Below are 21,724 nucleotides of genomic sequence, written 5' to 3'. Positions count from 1 at the left end.
ACACTCCTGGGATCAAACACAACGTGCAGCTCCCTCCATACTGTCGGATCACACACTCACAGGGTCAGACACAGAGAATTCCCTCCACACCATTCCATGATACTCTCCCAGGGTCAGACACATAGAATATCTCACTCCGGCCTGTGCCATTACAAAATTCCTGTGTCAGACACAGACTGTAGCTTCCTCCAAACCATCCCATCACACAGTCCCCCGATAAAACACGGAGATAAATCTCCTTCCACACCACCCAACCTCCACTCCCCGAGGTCAGACACAGTGTGAGCGCACCCTCCGCACCCTCCCATCAAACAGTCCGGATCAAGCACTGAGAGAATCTCCCTCCACACCATTCCGTCACACATTCCCGGGATCAGACACAGAGTGAATCCTGCTCCACACTATCCCAAAGCCTGGCAATGTTTAGTGGGTATGTTCGTGCTCGGGTAAATATTGAAAAGGAACACGCGCAATCCACGGTGAGTTTAGAGGCGTTCCGGGATCGTTGGGCTCCACGGGGTGTAAATGCCATCAGTGATGGAGATGGGAACATTTTGGTTTCATGTGCATTATCTATTTGTAGTGAAGCAGCTGTGTTAGTCACTGTTTTGTAAATATTGCAGACCACGCTACTTGTACTAAAAGAATTGTGTGGGGAAAAAAGGGGTCAGACACAGAGTGAAGCTTCCTCCACACCATCTCACCACACACTCCCCGGGTTTGTTGGTGGCTGCTAACTGCGTAGCTCCCAGCTGCGGCCGCTGGCAACTCACCAGGAAGCCGATTCGCTCTAAAAACCGGACACAAATGCCGTTGTTCCCCCACTAACATCGGGACAATGTCATTCCACCTTTATCGCCGCGATTCTCGTCCAGTTTAGGAGCCGAAGCATCTGTTGAGACGTCTCGACCTCTCACGGCCTGGGAGTTCTGCAGCACCGACGGAGACTTTCCTGGTGTTGGAGTTTCTGGCGCCGAGCCAGCGGGGTACTGTCATGTACAAACTTTTTCTTCCAGTTACTCTACTCGCTCCAGGAATTTATAACCGGCACCGCCGTATATTTCTCGATTCGGACATACAGTCAAAATGCTGGAACGGTCTCCAGGGACTCGCAGGCCGTTGGGGAGTTATGCAAAGACCGCTGCCTCTCCAGCCTCGGACAACGCCCTGTTTCGGTCGGTGAAAGTAAAACACGGGGTGCAATGTATTTTACGTCCTGGAACTCCTCTGGAAAAGTGTGCAGAGGCCATGGAGGACCTGGTGGGGAAAGGTGGTATTTTGGCCACGGAGAAAGACTTCGGGAAAGCAGTGTCTTATCTGCAGAATGATGAGTTGGTACATCGGGCTCTTAGCGGAGAGATCACGGTGGAAAACATCCTTTTACAGTTGGAGCTGGTGACAGCTCCCACGCAACGCATCGTACTCGGTGACGTCAAGCCTTTCATTCCCAACGAGGACCTGCTTCCCCCACTAGCCCACTTGGGACAAGTAAGGTCAGAGATAACGGCCATCAGACACAAATTTAAGAGACGTACCGTAATCTCTGTTTGGCGTCAGGTATTCGTGCAGGTGGAAAGGGAGAACGACGTTGAGGGCCGGTTTACTGTCCGACACGAGGGGGCAGACTATCAGGTGTACTGCAACTCTGAGCGCCCACGGTGCCATACATGCGGGGAGGTGGGGCGCCTTCGGAGGGACTGTCCTAACACCCGAGGGAGTCCACTTCGGGCACCAGTGCCCCAGCAACCTCTGCCCCTGATCCTATTCCTACACCTGTCCCTGCGCCTACCCCGGACACTGCCCATACCCCTGTCCCTATTCCTACGTCTCTTTCAGTCCTTGCTTCTGCCCCTGTGGTTCAGGTGGGAGATCTTGAGGCTACGCACAGGGAAGTTCAGGCGAGGGTCGGGGTGGAGCCTGTGCGGGGCAAGAAAGCGAGAAGTCGTCCAAACACCCTAAGAACTCCGCCCCCGAGACCGCAGAGCTCACGCCCATTTGCCCTGAAGTGGAGCCGGAGGCTCGGGGAGGTGCGCAGGTGGACAGGGCGATGGAAGCGGAGAGTACCGCCCCATCGGTGAATCCTGCACCTGTGTGCTCCTCCGGCGTGAAGAGGAGAAGGGAATGTTACCCCAAGGGGGCAGGGAATGTAGATGCGGGGTGTCCCAGGAAGGGGTGGGAATCCGGGTGGAGGTTGTTTCTAAACCTGTGTTCCCAGATGTAGCCACCAGTCCTGTGGTAGATGATGTGGTTGTTGAGAAAACTGGTGCTAGCCCTGTTTGCACAAATGAGACAGCCCTGGAGCCCTCCACCCAGGACTCAGTAGTAAACACCTCCCTGGAGGCAAGTGTATTGAATAATATGAGCGGGGAGGAGACCAAGCTCTCTCAGGCTGCCAGTGAATCCCTTGGACAAGAGGTGCTGCGGTCCCCTTCATACCTGTCCCCTAGGGAGGCTGTACAGGCCGACCCCATCAACTAATAGCCTGCAGGGAGACCCTGGGGATTATCCCTCCACTGTCATAACTGTGGATAAGTCTGATGCGACGGTGGAGAGAGCAGGTATGAGTGAGGTACCCGCTGCACAGTGTGGGTTACAACTGCAGCCATCTATTGGAACACACGGGGAGGAAGATGGGGGATCTATTTGCAGTGAGGGATTGGAGGGAGAGTCCTTTGATAGTGAGACGTTGGACATCCTCACCCCTCCCGAGAATTCTCCATTGATACCTGTGAATCAAATCTGAGAGTTCACTCTAATCTCTGAGGGTGCAAAGCATCGGCCGAAGCTATCCTCGCTTCGCTGGTCTAGCATGCCGAGGCTGGTGAAGTCCCTGCGAGTCATCCGCAGACGGAAGGCGAACGGGAAGAGGAATGCAGTGTCGGGGAATGACAGGCAACAACTGAAATCCTTCCTGGATGACCTGGTGAGGGACATCAGAGTGAGAAGCAGCCTCGCTCCTTCGGGAGATGGTGGGCCACAGAATATCCCTGGCACCAGTCGGGCCTGGAGAGCAAAAACATGTTCCAACTTTTTTTCGGGACAGTGTGGTAGAGGGCGCCTCCGCTCTCACCGGGAAGGGTACTGGTGCTGAGGCCTAGTGTACTACCGACATGAAGCTCACCATAGCTAGTCTAAATGTAAACAGCAGCAGGGGTTCTCTCAGCAGATATAACAATCTCTCAGTCCTCAGGGGTGGAAGATATGCGGTGAGTTTCCTGCAGGAAACCCATACCATCCCGGGGGAGGAGTCCGCTTGGCTCCTGGAGTGGCAGGACGGGGTCTACATGAGCCACCTCAGCTCCAACTCTAGCGGGGTGGCGATCCTGTTGGCCCCAACCTTCCAGCCAGAAATCGTAAGAGTCCAAGATATTGTGCCCGGCCATCTGCTCCACCTGGCTGTGTGCCTGGATGGTGCACCCCTGCATTTTATCAATGTGTATGCTCTGAGGCGCGGTGTGATACAGACACGCCTATTCTGTCAGCTGTCCACTCTGCTGAATTCCATCGATCCTGGGGACTGCGTTATCCTCGGGGGAGATTTCAACTGTACCCTCGAGGTGGAGGACTGCTCGGGCCTCCAACGCGACCCAGCATTGGCAAAAAAGTTAAAGGAGCTAGTCGGCTCCTTTGACTTGGTGGACAGCTGGCGGAATCTTCACCCCGACTCTAGTGCCTTCTCGAGAAGATCTAGAGAGGGAGGGTCCCAGATAGACCGCCTGCATATCTCTCTGGCTTACATCCCTCGCGTGTCGGCGTCCTCCATGCGGCCAGCGTTGTGCTCGGATCATCACCTTGTGTGGATGGAATTTACTCCTCTGCACCCTCGGGTGGGATCCAAGTACTGGCATTTTAACAACTGCCTGCTGGAGGACAGCCGATTCCGGGATTCTCTCCGAGCGTTCTGGGTCACCTGGAGAGAAATACGGAGAGAGTTCTGGTCCCTACGGCTGTGGTGGGATGTGGGCAAAGCCCACATCTGGAATTTATATCGGGAGTGCACTAGGGGGTCGTCAAAGAGGCAGGGCGCTGAGATTGAGCGGCTTGAGAGAATGTTACATGACCTGCAATCCTGTCTTGGTCCGACCACTGGAGACCAACAGCTGTGGCAGGAATACCAGGAGAAGAAGGATGCACTAAGGAATCTGCAGCTCCAGCAGTCCCGAGGTGCGTACGTGAGGTCGCGGATCCAAATGCTGCAAGGTTTGGACCGTGGCTCACCCTTCTTCTACTTGTTGGAGAAGTGCTGGGGAGTTCAAAAGCAGTTAGTGGAGTTGCTGGCTGCTAATGGCTCCTCCATCACGGACCCTGACGGAATTAACATTGAAGTCCGCTCATTCTATCAGTCCTTATTCTCGCCAGATCCGTCAAATGCAGAGGTGTGCAATGAGGAATGGAAAGATTTCCCTAAGGTCAGCCCAGAGGACGCAGTGCATCTGGACGCTCCCCTGACTCTGGAGGGGCTATCTAATGCTCCGGAGACGGCCACTCTGGAGGTGTAAGTCCCCTGGCTTAGATGGACTGAGTGCGGAGTTTTATCAGGCTTTCTGGGATATTCTTGGGGTTGATTACAGGCTTGTCTTGGGGGAGAGGCTGGTCACCGGGGAAATGCCCCTCTCATGGCGGAGAGCTGTCGTGGTTCTACTGCCCAAGAAGGGAGACCTCCGCCTGCTAAAGAACTGGCGGCTGGTCTCCCTCTTGTGTGCGGATTACAAGATCTTCACCTGGGCAATAGCCAACCGTCTTGGTTCAGTAATGAGACAGGTGATACATCCTGACCAATCTTACACAGCCCCCGGTCGCTCCATACGGGACAATGTCCACCTAGTACGGATCTGATCCAGCTGCTCCAGAAGACTGGGTCCCCAGCAGCGTTTCTTTCTCTTGCCCAGGAAAAGGCGCTTGACCGGGTAGACCACAGTTTCCTGGTGGGCAGTCTGCAGGCTTTTGGGCTTGGGCCACACTTAGTGGCCCGAGTTCAGCTCCTATACTCTGCTGCAGAGTGCCTTGTTAAGATTAACGGATCACTGACAGCACCCATTCCCTTCAGAAGAGGAGTATGTCAGTGGTGACCCATGTCCGGTCAGTTGTATGCGATCTGTGTCGAGCCATTCCTTAGCCTTCTTCGGCGAAGGCTGACAGGTCTGGTTCTGCGTGAACCGGACATGGAGGTCATCCTCCCGGCCTACGCCGATAAGGTACTCCTCATGATGACAGATCCCAATGACCTGCGGAGGATGCGCGACCGCCAAGAAGTTTTCTCGGCAGCATCCTCCGCTCGGATAAACTGGGAGAAATGTTCTGGACTCTTAGTGGGCCAATGGCAGGTGGACTCACTGCTGAAGGAGATGAGAGCTTTTGAGTGGAGCACCAGTCGTCTTCTCTATCTCGGAGCCTACCTGAGTCCTTCTGGGGGGACCTGGCAGGCGAACTGGCCGGGCCTGGAGATGAAAGTCATGGACCGGCTGGGGTGCTGGTCAGGCCTTCGCAGCGTGCTTTCCTATCAAGGCACGGTGGTGGTCATAAACCAGCTGGTGGCCTCCATGTTGTGGTACCGGATGGTTATCTTGTCCCCTCCTGCCCCCTCTGTCGCGAGAATGCAGAGGAAGTCAGTGGACTTCTTCTGGGGCAACAGAAAACACTGGGTCTCCGCAGCGGTCTTGAGTCTCCCAGTGGGAAAGGGCGGACAGTCGCTGGTGTGCGCATGTACGCGACTGGCAGCTCTCCGCCTCAGGACCGTGCAGAAATCCCTGTACGCCGAGCACCCTACCAGGTGACACGTGTTGGCAACTTTCTTCCTCTGGAGGGGCTGCTGTCTTCATGAAGATATGCAGCTACCACCGGCGGGCGTCAGCCGTGCTGCTTTGCAGAGGCTGCCCGGCTTCTATCAGGACCTACTGAGAGTCTGGAACATGGTTGCCTCAGGCCAGGAATCCCCTTCTCTGGCAGAGGGTAGAATCCTGGCCGACCCTAACCCTACCTCAACGGATGTCGCTGCGGCTCAGGTGGGTGGAGCGACTCAGGCTGAACTGCTCGTCGGGCCCAGGCCCCGCAATCTTATCCGAGAGCCGAGTCCACACAACTTGAGCTGTCTCCCCTCGACACCCACAATCCTGTTCAGGGATGCATGTAGGAGGTATCTGTATGGACTGCTGCTCCACACCCTCCTCTTCCTAGCCCTTGTCCACCATCCTGACATGCCAGGGCGGTCAGTCTTTCCATCTGGAGGTGAGGGGGTCGGCAATGGAAGTCCCTTTACGAGAGGGTTCTTCCCATGCATCTTGAGGACCTGGGGTGGAGGGTGCTGCATAGAGCGGTGCCCTGTAATAAGTTCTTTAGTTTGTACATGGACCTCCCAGCCGCATGTCACTGCTGCTGGCTGGAGGAGACCGTGTACCATATGTACACGGAGTGTGCGAGACTGCAGCCCCTTTTTGCGTATTTGTGTGGGCTGCTTCTCGCCTCCTGGTTGCATTTTAGCCCCACTCTATTTATATATGGTCATCCAGTAAGGAGGGGGGCACAGAGGGATGAGGGTGTCCTTGTCAACTTGCTCCTGGGGCTGGCAAAAACAGCCATCCGTGACTGCTGGAAACGGGTGGAGGGAGGATCTCCCCGGGCAGACTGCCTGGCAATGTTTAGGAGGAATGTTCCTGCTCGGGTGAATATTGAAAAGGAACACGCGCTGTCCACGGCGACCACTGAGGCGTTCCGGGAACGTTGGGCTCCGCGGGAGTTAATTGCCATCACTGATAGAGATGGTAATATTTTGGTTTAATGTGTATTGTCTATTTGTAGTGAAGTAATTGTGTTAGTCACTGTTTTGTATATATTGTACAGCACCGATATTTGTAATAAAGAATTTTGTGAAAAAAAAGAGTCAGACACAGAAAGAAGTTCGATCCGCACCGTCACAGCACGCAAACCCAAAGTCATAAACACACTGAAGCATCATCCACACCATCCCATCACACACTCCTGAGGTCAGAAACACAGTGAAACTTCCACTGCATCGTCCTGTACACCTTCCCATCACACACTTCAGGGTCTGACACAAAGAGAAACTGCTCTGCTTTGTCCCGTCCTACTATTGCCAGGTCAGACACAGAATGAAGCTGTCCGTCCTAACTCACTCATCCGGGGCCAGTTACAGACGAAATCCCCCCTGCAACGTATCATCACAGCCACTGCGGGACAGAAAGAGAGCGAATCTCCCTCCGCAGCATCCCATCACACACACACACGCAGGGTAAGACGCAGAGAGAAGCTCTCTCACACCATTCCATTGCTCAGACCTGAGATCAGACATATGGATAAGCTCCCTCTGCACCGCTCCATCACACAATCTCTGGAGGACACCTAGAGTGAGACTCCTTCCACACCGTCTCATCACACAGTTCCGGGGTCGAACACAGGGTCAAGCTCACACCAAGGCGACCCAACACACAAACCCGGGAACAGACACAGGAAGAAGCCCCCTCCACAACATCCCATCACACACTCCCAGGATCAGACACACAGTGAAGTTCCCTCTGCACCATCTCTTCACACACTCCCGGGCTCAAACACAGAGTTAAGCGCCCGCTATGTGGTCCCATCACGCACTGCCAAGGTCAGGCACAGAGCGAAGCTCCCTGCACATTGACCCATTACGAACTTTCCATTTCAGACAGGGTGAGTCTGCCTCCACACCGTCCCATCACCGACTCCCAGGGTGGAATAGTTCTGACTGAGCTGAGAAACATCGAGGAAAACTGTTGCATAAGATTCGTGAGATACTTCGGAGGGAATTTGAAGGGTCTCATGGACATCTGCGTCAGTGGCTGTTTTAGTGTGGAGGTTTCGTTCGGAGTTTTTCTGCCAGTTTGGACTGGGGTTGTTGGCGGCTGCTAACTGCGTACTCCCAGCTGCGGCCGCTGGCAACTCGCCAGCACAGAAAGGCATTTAGCACCGAAAACAAGGACACAAACGCCGCTGTTCCCCCACTAACATCAGGACAACATCCCTCATCCTTGGTCATCATGATTTTCCTTTGGTGTAGGAGCCGGAACATTCTTCAGACGTCTCAACCTCTTACGGCCCGGGAATTCTTCAGGAATGACGGAGACATTCCTGGCGTTGGAATTTCTGGTGCCGAGCCAATAAGGTTCTGTTGAGGGCTGGGCGCCTTCCTACTGCCCCAGCAACAGAGGAATCCTCTCCATTCCAGCCATTGAAATGGATTCTGAACCGTCTGCAACAAGTTCCGGCTGTTCGGGAACGAAGACGTTGAAACAGCCATATCGACAGGACTGCTGGCGCTGCAGGAGCGGGCGAATAGCGGGACGTGCAAACTTTTCCATCCAGTTACTCTACTTTACTCGCTCCAGGACTTTATCACCGGCAACACCACATATTTGGCGATTCGGACATAGTGCCAGCATGCCGGATCGGACTCAGGAAGTCGCAGGCTTCCGGGGATTTAGCAAAGGCGGCTGCCTCTCCACTCTCGTACAATGGCCTGTTTCGGTCCGTGGAAGATGAACGCGGGGTGCTATGTATTTTGCATCCTGGAATAATGTGCGGAGTCGATGGAGGACTTGGTTCGGGAGGGTGGTATTTTGGCCTCCGAGAAAGAATTCAGGAAGGCAAAGTTTTACCTGGGGAATAATGAGTTGCTGTGCCAGGCCCTTAGTAGGCAGATCACAGTCAAAGACAGTTTTTACAGATATAACTAGTGACAGCTCCCACGCAACGAATCGTCCTCGGTCACGTCAAGCCTTTCATTCCCAGCGAGGTCCTGCTTCCGCATTCAGCTCTCCTGGGACAAGTAAGGTCAGAAATGACTGTCATCAGACACAAATTTAAGAGGCACACCATCCATGACTTAATCTCTCTTCGGCGCCAGCTACTCATAGGAGGACGACGTTGAGGGCCGGTTTTGTGTCTAACAAGTTAACATGTACATCCCCATCAATCCACTGTTCCTTTAACAAGGTCAAAGGTCCCCTCACTCTCTGACCAAATACAAGTTCAAATGGACTAAAACCCAGTGATTCCTGTACCGACTCTCTTACTGCGAACAAAAGCAAATAAATTCCTTCATCCCTGTCTTTTCCATTTTCAACACATTATGCCTTAATGATTGGTTTGAGTGTAGAATGAAATCTTTCTAAAGCCCCTTGTCATTCCAGATGGTACGCAGACAATGTAATTTGTAATTTGTTTAGCTCCCAGTTCATAAGCTACCTGCTGGAATAATCCAGATGTAAAATTACCTCCTTGATCAGACTGGATTTCTTTCGGCAAATCAGATAAAGTTAAAAAAAAACTTGGTAAGAGCCTTTGCCACAATTTTAACTTTAATATTTCTGAGGGGTATTGCCTCTGGGAATCTGGATGCAGTACCAATAATAGTGAGCAAATACTGATGGCCAGCTTTAGGCTTCGGCAATGGGCCAACACAAACCACTATAACTTTGGAAAAGGGTTCACTGAATGTCGGTATAGGCCAGAGTGGGGCCACTGGGGTGACCTGATTAGGTTTATCCACAACTTGATAAGCGTGACTGGTTCTGCAAAAGGTCACAACATCTTTCCTCAAATTAGGCCAGTAAAGTTCTTTCATAATCCTGTTTACAGTTTTATTCACTCCGAAATGGCCACCTCAGGGCATACTGTGGGCCAAAGCTAAAATTTCAGCCCAATAAACTTTAGGGACTACAACTTGGTGAACAATTGCCCATTCCTCACTCACAGGTATAGCAGGTGGCCTCCACTTCCTCATTAACACTCCATCCTTGAGATAATACCCTACTGGCCCTTTCTTAATCTCATCATCTGAGAGAGCTATTTATTTTTTTAAAGCCTCAACCTCAGAGTCTCGGTTCTGTTCTGCTATAAACTCCTTCCTAGACAGGAATAAATCTTTCTTATCAGACTTACTACCTGAATCCTGTTGAAACAATAAAGGTAGAAAATTCCCCGACAAGTCATCATAACCTGAATCCCGATTTTGGCTATCATGGGTATCAGAATCATGCTGCACAGAACCGTCTGCATTGGCAGACTTTTCAGCCATACTTCGAGTTACTACAATAAATGTTAAAGTCTATCTGTGGGTCGCCAGTGGTTGGCTTAGTTGTCAACTGCACCGCAGGAACAACTTCACCATCTGCCAGGCCATTCCCTCACAGCAAAGTAACATCTTCCACCGGTAAACTGGAGCATAATCTGAATTTAACAGGTCCTGAACCAAACCTGACTGTAAAGTTACCCTGTGCAGTGGCACAGAAACCATGCCACCCCCAATACCTTTAAAAGATTTACCTCACCTATGTCTGTCTCATCACCAAACTTTAGAACGCTGTCCAATATAAGTGACTGAGAGCCCCAGTATCTCGAAGAATTTTCACTGGTACCGGGGCTGAACCTTCCTTTACTAATACAAACCCATCTGACATAAAATGATCGAATCCCTTCTCAACTCGGTCAGACCTTTCAGTCCTTAACTGAGCCTCAGCAGAATGTTCAGAACCCAGTGTGTTTATAGGTGCTTCAACATACTGATCACAGGCATTCGGGACTGCCTCTTTTTCTTTTTCTTGGGTCTTGAGGAAGATGGTGGCGCGACGCAGCTCGCAGCGGCCACTCCGGTGGTGATGTCTGTTATTTGTCAGGTAGGGTGCCATGCACAATCTTGATTTGATGGAGACGGACGTGAGGGCATGGAGGAACATCTGGAGAAACTTCTGAAATCCCTGCTTCGCTGCTGCTGCTCTATGGTCCAAAATCTCTGGAGGAAAAGGCCCCAAGAACTTGGCTTTTCTTGTTGCTCGGTGGCCGGGATGTGGTCAAAGTGCTCGGCAGAGGGTGGTGCTCGGAGAGGCTGTGTCAGAGAGCTGGGCGGAGGCTCTAAGTTTTCAGACGGACTCAGAGTCCGCTGCGGTCGGGTGCTTCCAATGATGCTGCATTGGCGAGTCAGTTTTAGTCTTGGTTTGCCCTATGTTTTCTTGTGATATCATTCTGGAGGAACGTTGTATCATTTTTTAATGCATGCATTTCTAAATGGCAATAAACAAAATCTAAACTAATCTTCAGGGCAGAAGAATTAGCCATCATATGACCTACGACCAGCTTTCTTACAATAGTAACAAGTAAGACCAGAATATTTCTCCTTCAACTGTTTCCCTTCATCCTTACTCTTGTTACTAATCCCAGCTTTAATTTCTGGTTTACCCTGGTTATCCCTGATACTTTTCTGGAAGCTCTTATTCGGAGTGAAATTAACCGTATGAGTTAAAGCAAACTCATCTGCAAATCGAGCAGACTTCTGCAAAGTGGCAGCATCCTTTTCATCTAAATACGTCTTTATGTCATCAGGGATGCACTTTTTGAATTCTTCAATTAAAACCAACTCTTCCAAGCTGTTACAATCATCATTTACATTTTTAGATGTGCACCAGTGGTCAAAACACACAATCTTCTCAAAAGCAACTTCCATATATGTCTGGTTCACATTTTACCTCTAATTTCTAAACTTTTGCCTGTATGCTTCTGGGACCAACTTGTAAGCTTTGAGCACAGCCTGTTTCACTATGTCATAATCAGCTGCTTCATTAACTGAAAAAGCAGAATAGGCTTGCTAAGCCTTCCCCTTAATTACACTTTGTAAGAGAATAGGCCAACCCTCTTCTAGCCACTTTAAACTCTGAACAACCTTCTCAAAATGCTGAAAGTATTTATCAACCTCTGCCTCATCAAATGGAGGTACTAATTTAACTTCCCGTCTGGCCTCAAACTTATCACCAGAGTCTAATGCTAGACCACTTTGCTGCAATCTCTCTATCTTTTCCAGCTCGAACAGCCTCTGTCTTTCTGCTTTCTCCCTCTGTTTTTCTGCCTCTCTAGCTTCAAACTGCCTCTGCCTTTCCGCAGCCTCCATCTTTAATTTTTCTAACTTGTTCTGGAGCTCAAGCTCACTAGGTTTACTTTCAGGAAACACCTCCAACTCCTCCACTTTAAACACATCCTCAGATACATAATGCTCAGCTATTGTCCTCTGCATCTATGCCCTCCTCATTGTCGATTTCACCTTAGCAAGTTCTAACCTTTTAGCAATACTCAACAACTCAACCCTTCTAGCGTCCTCTCATGCCTCAGAGGCTGGCGCTTCGAGAAATCTATCAACATCCACTGCTGCTGATTTTCCACACACAAATAAATCAAAAGGGATTTCCCAAATGAAATCGATAATAAATCAATACACCCCGAAATCTGTTTATATCCCGGACTCAGGCCCCAATCTTGTGAAGAACCAGCAGCAATAGACTACACCTGGAGTCTGATTTTGATGGTAAAACCACTATCTAATTATAATATAGTAACTTAAGCAGGATAAACAAAAGTTAACAGTATTACACGTATATATGGGTTTAAATATAACTCCCAAACTATTGAGCGCTGGGTAAATTATGAAGTTCAGTTCAACCAGAATAGGTGAAGAGAGGTATTTGTAATCCAGGGTAAATGTCGAGAGAAGGCAATTTTGTCGAATTCCACAGGTTCCACGGTGATAAAACGAGAGGACAGTCGCTGTAGATTTTATCCATTGTTGTTCCAAATCCACATACAAATTATAACCGAAAGTGACTTGTTACAAGGGGTATCGTCTTCAAGTGAATAACCACACCCACACCCAGGCAAGGGTTAACACATAAGAGGGCTTCACAGGATACCCCAAATCAGATCCACTCCTATGGATCAAACGAGGTGACCACCACATATTCGATGTTCGTTGAATCGATAATTAACCCACCCTTGTGGGATAGGAAAGTTCTAAACAGTGACCCTTGGCCACCAGTTCCCTGGTTTCGATCCTTCCAGTTTTCATCCTTCGTCTCTGTCTCCTCGGTTAAATCTAAACAAGCTGCGAGCGATGTAAACAAGCAGCAAGTCAGACTGATTCACCTTCTCAATCTCTCTCTCTCTCTCCCCCTCCCCTAAAATGACAGTCCACAGCAAACAAAACCTCGGGATTCATAACAATGGCTTCTCCCCTGTGTGAACTGACTGGTGTGCCAGTAGTTGGGATGACTGAGTGAATCCTTTCCCACATTCTGAGCAGGTGAATGGCTTCTCCTCAGTGTGAACTAGCTGATGTCTGTGTAGGGTGGAAGACTGTGTGAATCTCTTCCCACATTCTGAGCAGGTGAACGGCCTCTCCCCAGTGAGAACTCGCTGATGACTCTGTAGGTGGGATGACCGAGAGAATCCTTTCCCACATTCTGAGCAGGTGAACGGCTTCTCCCCAGTGTGAACTCGCTGGTGACTCAGTAGGGTGGATGACTCAGTGAATCTCTTCCCACAGTCTGAGCAGGTGAACTGCTTCTCCCCGTTGTGAACTCGCTGGTGAGCCATGAGGTCAGATGACTGAGTGAATCCCTCCCCACATATTCAGCAGATGACCAGCCTCTGCCCAATGTGAACTGACCGGTGTGTCCACAGGTGGGATGACTGACTGAATCCTTTCTCACACACAGAACAGGTGAATGGCCTTGTCCAGTGTGAACATGATGTACATTCAATTGGGATAACTGAGTGAATCCATTCCCACAGTCTGAGCAAGTGAATGGTCTTTCCCCTGTGTAAAATGACGGCCGTGCCAGTCGGTCAAATGACCAAGTGAATCCCTCCCCACAGTCTGAGCAGGTAGGATGGTCCATTGAATTCCTTGCTCTATTTCTTAAATATCTAGACAGAGACAGCAAAACTGGCATACTGTGTTTGAGATTCCAGGAGAGAAATTCCTTCTCCTTTTTAACCTGTAGAAAGATTTACAAAATCCATCAATGGATGTAGGACAACATTTCAGATGAGATTCCTTCAGTTGCCAAGGTTTGATCTGGTATCACACTGTTACACTGAGGTTCAACCCAAGTTGGAGAGAGAAATCATCTTCTATCTGGGCACAGTGATGGTATCTGGAATGCCCATCAAACTCTCTGATGCTCTTCCGGTCTCTATAAGAATGGGGCATTTCTGCCATCTCCAATCTGTGACCTGGCTCAGTTTGGCTCTCTCCATTGGTATTATTCCCTGCTCCTGCTGAGCAGCGATGGGTGCCTGGCCCCACAGTAACTGAAACAGTATCACGCAAACTGTCTTTCTTGACATACATCAGGGATTTTCTTTTATGTATTACTAACTTAAAGTGCCACAGTTTTAACGCCACATAAAACATTCCTGCCGAGATGAATGGTTGGTCCGCACAGCCGTTAAGAAGACTTAAGAGTGAATATTTGTATTATTTCAGGTTCTTGTAGAAAAGTACAACACAGAAACAGGTCCTTTGGGCCATCTGGTTTGTGCTGAACTATTTAAACTGCGCACCCCCAGACCCCTACCATCCAGGTACCTATGCAAACCTCTGAAATGTTGAAATCGTGCTCGCATGCACCACTTGTGCTGGCTGCTCATTCCACACCCGATGACAGTCTGTGTGAAGAAGTTTCCCCTCATGTTCCCATTGACGATTCACCTTTCACCCTTAACCCATGGCCTCTGGTTGCATTCCCACACCATCTCAGTGGTAAAAGCTAGCTTGCATTTACCCATTGTCTTGTACAATGTCAGCATAACCTCCATCTCCTGTACTCAGTACTTTGGTTTATGAAGGCCAATGTGTCAAAATCTTTCTTTCCGTCCCTAGCTAACTGTGACACCACTTTCAGTGAATTATATTCCCAGATCGCTTTCTTCTACCGCACTCCTCAGTGCCCTACCATTCACTGTGTAAGACCCGGGTCCTACCAAAACGCACCTTACACTTGTCACCATTAAATTCCACTTTCCATTTCTCAACCCACTTTTCCAGCGGGTCCAGGTCGCACTGCAAGCCATGATAGTCTTCCTCACTGTTCACTGCACCCCAATCTTGGTGTCATCCACAAATTTGCCGATCCAGTTAACCATGTTAACATCAGATTACTGATATAGATGACAAACAACAACAGATCCAGCAGTGATCCCTGTGGCACACCACTAGTCACAGGTCTCCAGTCAGAGAGGCAACCATCTGCTACCACAGTCTGGCTTCACCCAAAGACAGTGTCTCATCCAATTTACTATCTCATCTTGAATACTGAGTGACTGAACCTTCTAGACCAACCCCTCATATCTGACTTAGTCAAGTGCCTTGCCAAAGTCCATGTAGACAACATCCACTGCCTTGCCTTCATCCACTTTCCTGATAGCTTCCTCGAGAGGCACTATAAAATTGGTTAGACATGACTACCATGCACAAAGCCAGGCTGCCCATCCTTAATCAGAACACACCAATCCAAATTCTTGTATATCGTGCTCCTGCACACACATTCCAATAACTTTCCCACTACTGATTCAGGCTCACCAACGTATAATTTCCTAGTTTATTTCTAGAGCCTTTTTTAAACTGTGAAGCAGCATTGGCTGTCCTCCAATCCATCACCTGTCATTAAGGGTGATTTAAGTATCTGTGCTTGGGCCCCAACAATTCTGCACTTGTCTTTGGCAAGGTCCCAGGGAACAACTTGTCAGCCCCTGGGGGTTCATCCACGCTAATTTGCTTTAAGACAGCAAACACCTCCATCTCTGTAATCTGTACAGGGTCCATGAAGTTGATGCTGCTTTGCCTCACTTCTATAGACTCTGTGTCCATCTCTTGTGTACATACAGAAAAACTCTCCCCCATCTATTTTGTCACCTCATATGGATTACCATTCTGATCTTCCACAGGATTAATTTTTTTCCCTTGCAATCTTTTTGTTCTTAACATATCTGCAGAATCCCTGAGGATTCTCCTTCACCTTGTCTGCTGGACAACCTCATGCCTTCTTTTATTTCTTTCATAAGTGTTCACCTGAATTTCCTGTATTTCTATTTGTTCCTATCTGCATGTACCTGGTATGCACCTCCTTTTTATTGATCTGGGAAATGAAAGCCAAAGGGGTGATAGAGCTGTGTGGTGGAAGGTGGGGGCAAGGGGGTGACACTAAAGTTGCAGGGGGAATTGGAGCCTGAGTAACAGAACAGATAGTGGAGGGGTTGTGGAGACAAATGTTGTTCAGTCCTCAGACAAAGTCAGGAATGAAAAAGTTGCCATGGTGCAGTGAACATTTCAATACATGAAATATATACAGTGTATATTTCAATACAGGGAGCAGCGTAGGAAAGGCGGATGTGTTCACGGCATGGAACAACACTGGAATTATGACACTAGGATCTGGCAACTGTGGACTGGGACAGGTTGCTTTATGGCAAAGGTGTGCTTGGTAAATGTGAGGCCTTCAAAGCAAAATTTTGGTAGTACAAAGCAGGTACGTGCTTGTCAGAATAAAAGGTAAAGTTAGAAACTGTATCTCTTGGTTTTCAAGAGATATTGAGACCCTGGTAAAGCACAAAATGGAGTTGCAGAACAGGGATAGGCAGGTAGGTTCTAATGGAGTATAAGAAATGCAAGGGAACAGATAGGAAATAAATCAGGATGGCTAAAAGGCGGCACGAGGTTGCTGGCACAGAAAAGATGAAGGATAATCCTCAGGGATTCTAGAGATAGATTAAGAGCAAAAGGGTTGTAAGGTACAAATTTGGTCCGCTGGAAGACCGAAATGGCAATCCACGTGTGGAACCAAAGCAGATGGGGGGAGATCTTAAATATTTTTTCACCTTTATTTACTCAGGAGATGGACAAAGGGTGTGTGGGAGTGTGGAAAAGCGGCATTAAAATGGTGGACCCTATAGAGATTAAAGAAAAGAAGTTATTTCGCTGTTCAACATAGAACATAGAAATCTACAGCATATTCCAGGCCATTCAGCCCACAATGTTGCGCCTACCATGTAACTTACTCTAGAAGCTGCCTAGAATTTCCCTAGCGCATAGCCCTCTATTTTTCTAAGCTCCATGTACTTATCTAAGAGGCTGTTAAAAGAGCCTATTGGCTATCCAAATACTCAATGCCCGTCATCATTTTATACACCTAAAAAAGGCACTAGATATAAACAAGGAAATTATACACTGCTTTGAGGATTTGTCAGAAATATACAAAATTATGAGGGTATAGATAGGGTAAATGCAAGCAGTTTTTTCCATTGAGGTTGGGTGGGATGACAACCAGAGGTCATGGGTAAGAGGGAAAGGTGAAAATTTAATGGGAACATGTGGAAAAGCTCTTTACAGAAATGGTTGTGAAAGTGTTGAATGAGATGTCAGCGCAAGTGGTGAATATGAGCTCGGTTTCACCATTAAGAGAAGTTTGATAGGTACCTGGATGGTAGGGGTATGGAGGGCGATGGTCCCAGTGCAGGTAGTTGCATTAGACAGCTTAAATGTTTTTTGGCATTGACTAGATGGGCCAGATAGCCCACTTCTGTACTGAACTATTCCATGTTTTTATGACAGAGAAGCTGGCCAAACTTGTTTGGAAGGGATACGGTAGGAGTGACAATGGAGCAGCAATGGCTGCAGTTTCTGGGAGCAATTCAGAAGTTGAGTGATCAATACATCCCAAAGAAGTAGAAGCATTGGGAAGGCAGGAGGACACAACCGTGGCTGAAATGAGAAGCTAAAGCGAACATAAAAGCCAAAGAGAGGGCAAACAAAAGAGCAAAATCTATTGGGAACCTTTTAGAAACCAACAGAAGACAACTACAAAAAAAGTCTGATGAGCTCAGTGCATAAAATCATGATCTTGTAGTCATTAATGGGCTTTGATTGCACCCAATAGTCTTAAGTATTTAGAGGAACAAAATATCTGGGGCCTCAATATCTCTTGAAAACCAAGGTTCCCTGCACCAGTTACCTTTCAACTTTCATTTTGGCAGGCACATACAAACTCTGCATCCTCAAAATTTCACTTCTGAAGGCCTCCCACTTACAAGGACTTCTTTGCCAGAAAACGGTCTGTCCCAAACCACACTTGTCAGATGCTTTCTGATACCATCAAAATTGACCTTTCTCTAATTTAAAATCTTAACCCGTGGTCCAGACCTCTCTTTTTCCATATTTACTTTGAAACTCATGGCATTATGATCACTAATTTCTGTCACCAGCCCTGGATCATTTCCTAACAGCTTATTGCACACTTCTATGTACTGATTAAGGGCACATTTGACAAACTCCACCCCATCTAGTGCTTTTACAGTATGTGAGTCCCAGTCAATATACAGAAAGTTAAAATCACTTACAGGAACAATCTTTGTTTCCAGGCATGGTCTGTGATCTGTCTACAAGTTTGTTCCTCTAAATCACGCAGACTGTTGGGTGCAACCAAGTCCCAATAATGGCTACAATATCATAATTCCCTGCCCTGAGCTCATCTGGCTTTCCTATGATGCTTCTTGCATTGTGATATACACAGCTCAGCACATTCATCACACCATGCTCAACCATTTGATTGCTGACTCTATCTGACGTCTGAACAACATCTGACTGGTGTCAAGAAAACAAACTCTCCCTCATTGTTACAAAAACAAAGGAGCTGATTGTGGACGACGGGAGGACTGGAGACAGGCTAACCCCTATTGACATCAATGGATCTGGGGTTGAGAGGTGAACAGCTTTAAGTTCCTCGGCATAAACATCACTAAGGATCTCACATGGTCTGTACGTACCAGCTGTGTTGTGAAAAGAGCACAACAGCACCTCTTTCACATCAGATGTTTGAAGAAGTTTGGTCTGGGGCCCCAAGTCCGAAGAACTTTCTACAGGGACATAATTGAGAGCATCCTGACTGGCTGCATCACTGCCTGGTATGGGAACTGTACTTCCCTTAATCACAGGAACCTGCAGAGAGTGGTGCGGACAGCCCAGCACATCTGTAGATGTGAACTTCCCACTATTCAGGACATTTACAGAGACAGGTGTATAAAAAAGGACCCAAATCACCAAAACCACAAATTGTTCCTGCTGCTACCATCCAGGAAACAGTACCACAGCAAAAGGACCAACAAGCTCCGGGACATCATCTTCTACCAGGCCATCAGACTGATTAATTGATTTCTATGTCTAGGGTTCTCAGTAATACTAGATGGACTGTTAACTGTTAGTTGCTTATTACCAAAATGGCTTCTCGGAAGTGTGATACTAAAATGGCTTCTCGCACTATTAACTGCTGAGCAAGGGGTTCTCCGTAACCGCATGTTTGGGTTATACTCAGTGATAATGGAAATTGTATTCATTTGCTAACCAATGGAAGTCATGTCCTGTTATCTTGTATGTGCGTGCTGAGTTGAGGAGGGCGGGTTTTTTTCGGGAGGCGAGCAGACAGGACAGACGGGCGGGGAACGGACAGCAGTTCCAGGGCGGTAGATACCGGGCCTCGGGGGTTCAGAGGGTGGCCGGAGACTCGGAAGGACTCTGTGGATGGAATTGGAGGCGTGAGCTCCAACATATGAAAATATTATGTGCACAAGACTGATAAGTTACTGATGTGGCGCCTTTTCTCCAGCAACTTTTGCATCTGCACAATGCACACAGGGGACACCAGTTTCTGTATTGGACATAAATATTTCCCCCGAACCCTCCTGAGGAATTGAGGATATATAAAAACATCATTTTGAACCGATGTGACCACTGGCTAAAAGAATAATTGGGACTGAATAGGAACGTTTGAACTGAAGTAAACTCTGTCTTCAGCAGTTAGCTAAGACAGGCTCATTACCAGTGCTCTGCGGCTTGCAGAGAGACAGACTGAGAGCTGATAACATTGTACATTGTACCCTCGTTTGAGTAAAGGGAGGAGGACTCGCCGATAAGGACAGGAATGAACATCTGTCTGTAATTAAATCAGGGCCTTGCAAAGAGAATAACTGATAAGGACTGGACAGCACATACATCTGTAAATAAAACCATGATTTAGCGAACTCCCTTATCTAAGTAATTAAGATTGGCACCAACAGACTTGGTGGGCGTACCAGTTCAAATAACATCTTGCAATATTAATGCATGGGGCTCACTATGTATAAATATACGGCTGTAACCCAACTAAGTCAGTCCAATTGTCAGATGGTGGCAGTTCTTACCTGCCTTCCCTTTGACAACTGGGTCTCAAACTCCTGCAGGAGAATGCACAATAAACTGTGGTGACGATAAGAAGCTGGTCTTCTGAGTTTTACTCAGATTCAAGTTTAACACTTGGCGTCACGAACAGGATTCCAATATAGGGAGTGCCAAGCAGACGGACTGAGTAAGCAGCTGGACCACTCTGGGGACTCCGTAGGCCAACTGGGCGCCCTTCAGTCGCTCTCCATTAGTTCCTTTGGAGGTACGGTCCCTCGCCCAAGGCTGATCGCATACCTTGACGGGATTGGGACAGAATCTGTCGGGAGACAGAATTATGATGTTGTAGCAATTAGTGAAACTTGGCTACAGGAGGGGCAGGACTGGCAGCTTAATATTCCAGGGTTCCGATGTTTCAGATGTGATCAAGGCAGAGGAATGAAAGGTGGGGGAATAGCATTGCCTGTTAGGGAAAATATTTAAGTGTGCACTTAAATCTTGTACTGTGCATTTTTATACCCAGTGACAACATGTGTACAGTGAATTTTATATAGAGACCCTGATGAAGGGTCTCGGCCCGAAACGTCGACTGTACCTCTTCCTAGAGATGCTGCCTGGCCTGCTGTGTTCACCAGCAACTTTGATGTGTGTTGGGTAAATTTATCTGATTGTTAATTGAGCAGGAGGCTTTGTGCTGGGTAAATTACTAGGAGATCATGGGTCAATTGCAGTCGATTGACACGACTGGGCCAGGAGCAGCCCTACACAATATGTGTGAGAGTTTTCCAGACAAGGAAAAGGATTTGTGAATGCTGAGTGCAGAGCTGAATAAGAAATTGGGGACAAAATGTGGCCACTGGGGGGTGGGGGGAACCTGGGATATTATCTCATGAGAACAAGCAGTAAATTCGATATGGAAAAAGAACTGTGGAAAGAAGTGGAAATTGTTAAAAAGGGAATGGAAGGAAAAGGCAGATGTAAAGTGGAACAGTATATTATTAGCAAGTTGGAGGAAAACTGCACGTGACAAAGGGATCGAGGTATGTACTGCAGAAGGAACGCCAAAGGTTGGGAGACACTAAAAAGCGGAGTGTAAATGGGTGGATGGGCACCGGAAACGAGAGCAGGAAAAACAATGTAAGCAAACCAAGGCTGGCCATGATAGGAGAGAAGGGCAGGAACGTCAGTCTAAAGTTCGAACTGATAGGGAAACAAGGAATCCCGAACCCATGTCTGGCATACTGACCCTGTTTGAGGGCAGTCACTGTGATGAGGAGTGGGCACCCATCATACACCCCCACCTTACCAGGGGCCAAGTGCACCCAGTGCCCGTGAACCCCAATCCTCGGGGTACTCAGATACGGTGGCGGCTCGGGTAGACAGCGGCGACAGGGGAGGGGAGGTCTCTATACCCTGAGATCCAGAAAGGGAAGACCGAGGATTATTCCGAGACAGGGAGGGAAGAATCCAATAAAACCCCAGAGTTAATGGCTCCACAAAGACTATTGCCCACCCGAATGCTGCCCAATCCACGAGCAGGAGGAGGGACCTCAGTGATTCCTCTGTCTGCACCCTGGAAGCCTCAGGAAATGATAATGATCATGAATCAGGCCCCAGATAGAAAAGAAAAACTAGCACAGTTTGCTCAGTATGTCCGCAGTACTACACAAACGTATAATGCGACCTGGGAAGATTTATTCTGTCTCTGCTGCA

General features: G+C 48.4%; 1 protein-coding gene across 1 annotated transcript in view; it reads right to left on the bottom strand.

The window, feature by feature from the left end:
- LOC140207931 (uncharacterized) overlaps positions 1 to 21,724 on the bottom strand; it is a 139,298-nt gene that overhangs the window by 46,006 nt on the left and 71,568 nt on the right. Inside the window, 1 exon segment of the mRNA XM_072276469.1 lies at positions 13,092 to 13,383. Within this exon segment, the coding sequence (XP_072132570.1) occupies positions 13,092 to 13,383 (292 nt within the window).

Source organism: Mobula birostris, chromosome 13 (assembly GCF_030028105.1).
Source record: "Mobula birostris isolate sMobBir1 chromosome 13, sMobBir1.hap1, whole genome shotgun sequence".
Lineage (NCBI taxonomy): Eukaryota > Metazoa > Chordata > Chondrichthyes > Myliobatiformes > Myliobatidae > Mobula > Mobula birostris.
This window is presented reverse-complemented; position numbering and strand designations above follow the sequence as displayed.